At 41.4% G+C, this 8,033-nt stretch overlaps 2 protein-coding genes across 2 annotated transcripts in view; both read left to right on the top strand.

The window, feature by feature from the left end:
• Positions 1 to 144: 144 nt before the first annotated feature.
• On the top strand, positions 145 to 1,244 carry LOC102242894 (ribonuclease P protein subunit p30). The gene has a single exon (XM_005873957.2). The coding sequence runs from the start codon at positions 151 to 153 to the stop codon at positions 955 to 957; it is 807 nt and encodes a 268-aa protein (XP_005874019.1). The 5' UTR covers positions 145 to 150; the 3' UTR covers positions 958 to 1,244.
• A 3,488-nt stretch (positions 1,245 to 4,732) lies between these two features.
• Positions 4,733 to 8,033, top strand: part of TMEM41B (transmembrane protein 41B) — a 32,196-nt gene continuing 28,895 nt past the window's right edge. Inside the window, exon 1 of the mRNA XM_005873956.2 lies at positions 4,733 to 5,051. Within this exon, the coding sequence (XP_005874018.1) occupies positions 4,931 to 5,051 (121 nt within the window). The 5' untranslated portion in view covers positions 4,733 to 4,930. The remainder of the gene's footprint in view (positions 5,052 to 8,033) is intronic.

Here is an 8,033-nt window from a genome sequence, read left to right as displayed (position 1 = left end):
AACAATCACCCTTAAGCTACATAATCTTTACTCCCTGGAATGGAGATAAGAAACACCCTAACCTTTGGAATAGAAATTGACAGGATTAAAATCAACTGGTATAAATACAGATGTAACAAGACAATAAAACACAGAACCTGGGACTCCAGCATGGCGGTGTTTGCAGATTTGAACCTGCGAGCAGGCTCGGACCTGAAGGCGCTGTGTGGGCTCGTGGAGAACGCTGCTCACCTTGGCTATTCAGTTGTTGCCATCAATCACGTTGCTGAATTTAAGGAAAAGAAACAGGAAATTGAAAAACCAGTTGCTGTTTCAGAACTCTTTACAACTTTGCCAATTGTACAGGGAAAATCAAGACCAATTAAAATTTTAACTAGACTGACAATTATTGTTTCGGATCCATCTCACTGCAATGTTTTGAGAGCAACTTCTTCTAGGGTCTGGCAGTATGATATTGTTGCAGTTTTCCCAAAGACAGAAAAACTTTTTCAGGTTGCTTGTACACATCTAGATGTGGATTTAGTCTGCATAACTGTAACAGAGAAACTACCCTTTTACTTCAAAAGAGCCCCTATTAATGTGGCAATTGACCGAGGTGTGGGCTTTGAACTTGTCTACAGCCCAGCTATCAAAGACTCCACAATGAGAAGGTACACAATTTCCAATGCCCTCAATTTGATGCAAGTCTGCAAAGGAAAGAATGTAATTATATCTAGTGCTGCAGAAAGGCCTTTAGAAATAAGAGGTCCATATGATGTGGCAAACTTAGGGTTGCTGTTTGGACTCTCTGAAAGTGATGCCAAGGCTGCAGTGTCTACCAACTGCCGAGCAGCGCTTCTCCATGGAGAAACTAGGAAAACTGCTTTTGGAATTATTTCCACCGTGAAGAAACCTCGGCCATCGGAAGGAAATGATGATTCTCTTCCAGCTTCCAAAAAAGCCAAGTGTGAGGACTGAAAAGATCTCCCAGGCTCTGTTGACACTCCCATCTTCCCTTTCATAGTCCACCAGCCACAACAGAAATCAAACCTCTGCACAATTTGCTGTTTTCACGTGGAGCTAGAAATCGGTAGTCTCTAAAAACGATTTTATATTCAGGCGTTTAAACTAACAAAAGAAACCGGGTGAAGCACTTAAGAAAAGACTGAGCTAAATGAATTTTGAGACAGTGTAAGAGAAAACAGAGTCTAGCTTATATTCTTGGTGTAATTGGTAAAAATGGCAGGTATAATTAAATTAGATGTTTCGATACTTAAAAAAAAGCAAAACAAAAACAACAACAAAACAAAACAAAAAAACCAGAACCTGGCTAGGCTGCTGATCAACTGCACGCTGTCTCCGTGTCATTCCTTCTTCGCCGACTCCGTCCACACCTTTGGGGACCCCTGGACCTGCTGGGGTTGGACCCCAACAGGGGAGTGTGCAGGAGGCAGCTGATGGATATTTCTCTCTCATTGATGTTTCTAACTCTCTATCGCTCTCCCTTCCTCTCTGTAAAAAATCAATAAAATGTATTAAAAAGAAAATAATAACTGCTCACACCATAATATTGGCTGGGCCGCAAAATATTCGTGTGGGGTGCATGTGGCTGGCGTTTGACATGCTTGTCCTAGAGAGTATTATGGTAAGTGAAATAAGTCAGACAGAAAAAGGCAAATACCATATGATTTCACTTATATGTGAAATCTAAAGAACAATATAAATGAACAAACAAAACGGAAACAGACTAAGAGTACAGAGAACAGACTGATGGTTGCCAGAGAGGAACGGGTATGGGGACTGGGTGTAAAAGTAAAGGATTACGAAGTACAAATTAGGCCCTAGCCAGTTTGGCTCAGTAGATAGAACGTCGGCCTTTGGACTGAAGGGTCCCGAGTATGATTCTGGTCAAGGGCACATACATTGGTTGCATTGGCCCTGGTCGGAGTGCATGCAGGAGGCAACCAATTAATGTGTCTCTTTCACATTGATGTTTCTCTCTGTCTCTCCTTCTCCCTTCCATTCTCTCTAAAAATCAATGGGAAAAATATCCTCGGATGAGGATTCACAATAATAAAAAAGGAAGTACAAATTAGTAGTTACAAAATAGTCACAGGGATATAAAGTACAGTATAGGGAATATAGCCAATAATATTGTAATAATTATGTATGGTGCCTGGTGAGTACTGGAAATATCAGGGGGAATACTTTGCAAAGTATGTAATTGTCTAACCACTATCTGTACATCTGAAACTAATACAAAATAATATTGAATGTAAACTGTCATTGAAAAGTAAAATGAACAAACAAATAAGTAAATTAGCTCCAAGAAGGCACTCAGAAAAAAAGTTCTTCAGTGACTTTGGATGTTGGAGGGTTTAGTTCAAACTTCTAGCACTTTGTCATAAGGTCCTTGGTCTTATCTCTTTCATCTTATTTATTTCCATTCTCCTTCTCCTTACTTGCAGCTTTTTAAAAAATAAGCAGTAGCTTTCCTTCCTTCTTTCCTTCTTTCCTTCCTTCCTTCCTTCCTTCCTTCCTTCCTTCCTTCCTTCCTTCCTTCCTTTTGTTGTTAATTCCCACTCAATTCTGCCCAGGCTGGGTAGCTCAGTTAGTTAGAACATAATCTCACCAAGGTTGCAGGTTTGATCCCTTGTCAGGGCTCATACAAGAATCAACCAATGAATGCATAATTAAGTGGAATAACAAATTGATGTTTCTCTTTTTCTCCCTCTTTCTCTCTAAAATCAACTTTTAAAAAAGATCTTGAAAAAAAAAATTCCACTTATCCTGTAAATCAATTTAAAAATAATTCTTCACTGCAGCCCCATTCTAATGTAAATATGCCTCTTTCTGCTATTGCAATCCATGCACCTATTAGTGTTATCACACTGTATAAATGAGACTGTTCATCCGTTTTTGGCTATTTAGTTTTTTCTCCTGGGAATTGACAATTTATATTTTGTTCACTTTTCTGTCGAGTTGTGATTTTCTTATTAATTTATAGAAATTCCTATTTATGTGACAAATATTTTTTCTCAGTCTGGTCTTAGTTTTAGTTTGTAGAGGGTTGCTTTTTTGTGTGTGTGTTTTTCTCATACTTAATTTTTGTGTGTAGTAAAATATATCTAGAAGACCTCTACACTGGTATAAATTTACTTGCTTAAATATGTCTTCTATATTTTTGTTTTTTTATAATTAGCTCTTGGAGTTCTTGGATAAGCATTTTCGAGATTATTAGTTTCTTCATAAATATCATTTTCTATGGCTGAAAATGTATTCAATAAATTTATCAAATGTCCACTTAGCTGCTGGGGAATACAAGATGAAAAAAAGACAAGGCCGCTACCTTAATAAAGCCTACATTCTAGAGGTGCAGGCAAACAATAAACAAGCAAACAAATAATCCAAGTAATTATTGCTTTTAAAAACAACTATGAAGGAAATAAAATGGCTATCTACCTCTTAGAGTGGTCACTGAAGGCCTTAATGTTAGTAGGCAGAGGACGTGACGTGCACATAAAACAGTTCCATTAAATCAGTGCTTCTCAACCTTGGCTGCACATTAGAATCACCTGGGAATCTTGTTGAAATCCTGATTTCTGGGCCTCATCATTAGTAACAAAGAAATAGAATTTCCGGAGGATGAGGCCCAGAAATCAGGATTTTAACAAGATTCCCAGGTGATTCTAATGTGCAGCCAAGGTTGAGAACCACTGCATTAAATGGATCTCCCATAATTTATGTAACCATTTAAACTTATTTTTATTTTAGAAAGAGAGGAAGGAAGAGAGAGTTTGAAACATCAATTTGTTGTTCCACTCATCCATGCATTCATTAGTTGATTCTTGTATGTGCCCTGACCAGGCATGGAACCCGCCCATTGGCGGGTTCTGGACGATGCTCTAACCAGCTGAACACCCGGCCAGGGCCTGAACCATTTTTCTTTACTGTTGTGTTTTTAGATTGCTTCCACATTTACCATTACACTAATAAATAATTAGAAACAACTCTCTTTGTATATTTCCAAGGAATAGGTTCCTATAAATGTAATTACTGGATAGGAACAGTACTTTTATACACACGGTCAAATTGCTTTCAAGAGGGAATTCCAATACACTCTCCAGTGAGAAAACCGACTACTGAAGGGAGAGGTAGGAATGGAAAAAGTAACTAAAAAATGGCACGTTTGGGCTCAGCAAAAGGAAAAGCTAACTGTAATGAAGCAGACCTGGGTTTACAAGCCAGGGGCGCAGGGTGATGACAAAGGACAGCACTCCCTTGCGAACAGGAAAACTCCGATTCTAAACCCATTTCTGCCACCCAGTGACCTTCACAGGTTATAGCTCCTTCCTCAGCCTTAGTTTTCTGAAACTCGGTAGAATCGCCCCAGGTTTCATGTCCTCCAACATCTGCTTACCAAGCATTCTCTCTAGCCCCTCCGAATTCCAGACAATAGCGTCGGAATTGGTGGAGATAGGAGTGGGCTGAACCAGCCCCCGCTGCAAAACGCCCACGAGTCATTCGTGGGCACTTCCGGCGTCCGGGACAAAGGGTTTGCAGCCGCAGGAACTGCACTTCCGGATAACTCAAGCTGCGCACTGGAAGTCCCGGTCCGCGAGTCACACGGGGTGACTCCGGTGCCGCCACTGCGCATGCTCCCCGCAGTCGCGAGGCGGGGCGGGTCAGTGGATGGGGAGGGCCGGCACCCTGACTGGTCTCGCGGTCACTGGGCGGGCGCGCGAGCGCCGCGGGGCGGAGCCTAGTGCGAGTGGGCGCTGCAGGTCTCCGCGGAGCGTCACTGTGCCGGCCGACTGAGGGCGACTCAGGTTAGGCGGTCGCCCCGGAACTGGCTGTGGTTGTGGCCCTGGGTGTTCCAAGGACCTGACGCGGAGTTGTGCTTAAGGAGGCGCGGCATCACCCTGCTCCCTCCACCTTGGCTGCAATAGCCATGGCGAAAGGCAGAGTCGCCGAAAGATCGCAGACGGGGTCACTCCAGTCGACCCCGGCGGTGGACCGGGCTGCGGGGACGCGGGCTCCCACAGCGCCGGGCAGCAGAGACCACTTGAAGGGTGAGTGGATCCAGGGACCAGAGCTGGGCCTGGATCTGAGGCGGGAGGGTGCCGGTAGGGGTTCCGGGGCGGGGGGGAAGGACCCCAGCTGGGTTCCGGGGGCTTGCTGGGGGGTCTGGGGCCTGTTCTCTCCAGGCGAGAGAAGGGAGAATGGGGCACCTGCGTTTGGGCCGCTGCCCAGCACCAGGCGGGACACCTGGTAGGTGAGCCGTAAATAGTGTCTTAGTTAAATTCAGCTAAAAGAAGGAATGGCACTGGCTGGTTGACGCTAGGGAGAGTGTAAGGTTGATAATACTGGAGCTAGACGGCTGTCAGAACTTCGGCATTCGTTGCTTTATTTTCGTAGGTGAGGAGGCTGAGGCCCTGGGCTGCTGTATGACTTGCGCAAAGACACATTAGTAATGTCTCGTTAGGAGCAAGGACTTACCTACGTCCAGGTGTGACTGCAGGTGGCAGGAACACTTGGGTTTGAGTCCCTGCTTTACTACTTACGACTTTGGACTTGTTATCTTTCAAAGCTTAGTGTCTGAACTGTGCAGTGGGGGTGATGATAACATTAATGGTATCTATTTAGACTGGTGCGTGGATTAAACGAAGTAATTCATGTAAAGGATTTAGGGTAATGTTTGGCTTGTATGAAGTAAGGGCTAAATGTTAGCGATAACTATTGTAGCTATAAGAGCTCTCTCTCACCCCCCACCCCCAAAAAAAGAAGCATACCTAGAAATTAAATATTTTTATTCCACCTTGGCATAAGGTTTTTCATTGCTTTCCAGCAACTAACATGATCAAGTTCTTTAGATGCTTTTAAAGCCCATTACCTTGAAGAGATCCTATCAAATGGCCATTGTGTTGTCTGCAGCTTACTCACACTATTGTGTTCCACAACCAGTGATGGGTAAGAAGAGGGACTGTAAGAGTGTCTACCAGCACTGTAACTATAGTCAGTAATAAAGTATTGTACACTTAAGATTTATAAACATGAAGCTACTATGTTTAACATTCAGCTGAAATACTTTTTTTTAAAAATATATATTTTATTGATTTTTTTTACAGAGAGGAAGGGAGAGGGATAGAGAGTTAGAAACATCGATGAGAGAGAAACATCGATCAGCTGCCTCCTGCACACTCCCTACTGGGTATGTGCCCGAAACCAAGGTACATGCCCTTGGCCGGAATCGAACCTGGAACCCTTGAGTCCGCAGGCCGACGCTCTATCCACTGAGCCAAACCAGTTAGGGCATGAAATACTTTTTGAGTCGAGTTTAAAATGTATTAAATGAAAAGAGTGTCTAGCAGAAAATGATATTTTATTTTTAAATAATTTAAAATGTCTCCAGCGTACTTTGGCTTTTTAAGCTCTATGCATAGACAGTAAAGCCAAATAACTTTAGTAACTCAGAAATGAATTGCTCTCAATGTATAAATCTACTCAAATGAAATAAATGTTGTTTTGAAGATGCTGCTAGTGAGAGTGACAATAATCCAGGGTTTTCCTGAAAAGTGTTTTCCAGGTAGCGCATCCCAAAAGATTGTCATTTGCTTTGTGATAGCAGTCAGTTGATTTATTCCTTTTTAAAAAAAACCTAATTCTGTTCAGAAAATAAAAACTTGAAATCTCCAAAGTACTTTTAAATTGTTTATCTTATTTTATCATTTGAACAACACATTCAACACAGTTATTTTTTATGATGCTGTCAAATGACTTCTGTAGACTACACATCTATAGGAAGATAAAGGGAAGAGAAGTGAAAGCATGCCTTCATGGACTCCTTGGGTTTGGATAAATAGGTTTTGGATAAGAGAAGGGAATGGGATTGAAGGTAAATGTGAACCCTTTATGTGTGTCAATAAAGAGAGTAACTTATCAGGGGTGAAGAATTTTTGTAATTAGTAGGAAATAAAGTTGGCCATGGCATGGTCAAAATTATGTGATAATATGGAGGACTTTAAAGGGCTAGGCAAACCCAGCTGGCGTGGGTCAGTGGTTTAGCAATTGACCTAGGAACCAGAAGGTCATGGTTCAATTCTTTCTCATCATTGATGTTTCTATCTTTCTCTCACTCTCACTTCCTCTCTAAAAATCAATAAAAACATATTTTTTAAAAAATTCCTAGTTTTTTCTTTTTCTTGTCTTCCTTTCTCTGTCAGTTTGTCTGTCTCTAGTTAGTGTTAGGGATTCTCTGTACCTTTTGTGGGTAGGAAATTTTACATAAGAGGTTTTGATTTACTTGCTGGTGGTAATCAGCTTGTGATGTGATGTCATTCGAAATACTTAGCCACCGATTTTTCAGGTTATAAAAAAGGAATTTTTGTTCACTGCAGGTGGTAACTTAACATTCAAAAAAGAAAAGATTTTAGAGAATAGATAAAATTGTTAGTAACTCTTAATTGAAAAATATATACTAATGACACTAAATAAATTTGTATTTTTATTAATTGACATATCTACCTAACTTTGACAAATAGTTGTCATTGTGTGTATGTCTGCAGTATTTCACACAGTATATGCAGTGTTTGGTACATTTGGTGTGTGCCTTGCCATGACTGGTCTCTAATCTAACATCTGAGCCTTACAGACTAAGGACTACTGTGAAGACTTGAGAAAGGCAGTGACACTGAGATCTAATTCTTTTTAAAAAAAATAAATCTTTATTGTTCAGATTATTACAGTTGTTCCTCTTTTACCCCCCCATAGCTCCCCTCCACCCGGTTCCCACCCCACCCTCTGCCCTTACCCCTCTCCCCACTGTTCTCATCCATAGGTGTACGATTTTTGTCCAGTCTCTTCCCGCACCCCCCACACCCTTCCCCCCCCAAGAATAGTCAGTCCATTCCCTTTCTAAGTCCCTGATTCTATTATAATCACCAGTTTATTCTGTTCATCAGATTATTTATTCACTTGATTTTTAGATTCACTTGTTGATAGATGTGTATTTGTTGTTCATAATTTGTATTTTTACCTTTTTCTTCTTCCTCTTC

Source organism: Myotis brandtii, unplaced genomic scaffold, assembly GCF_000412655.1.
Source record: "Myotis brandtii unplaced genomic scaffold, ASM41265v1 scaffold422, whole genome shotgun sequence".
Taxonomy (NCBI): Eukaryota; Metazoa; Chordata; class Mammalia; order Chiroptera; family Vespertilionidae; genus Myotis; species Myotis brandtii.
This window is presented reverse-complemented; position numbering and strand designations above follow the sequence as displayed.

Coding starts and splice junctions, on each gene's coding strand:
- LOC102242894 (XM_005873957.2), top strand. CDS start 151: ATGGCGGTGTTTGCAGATTTGAACCTGCGAGCAGGCTCGGACCTGAAG.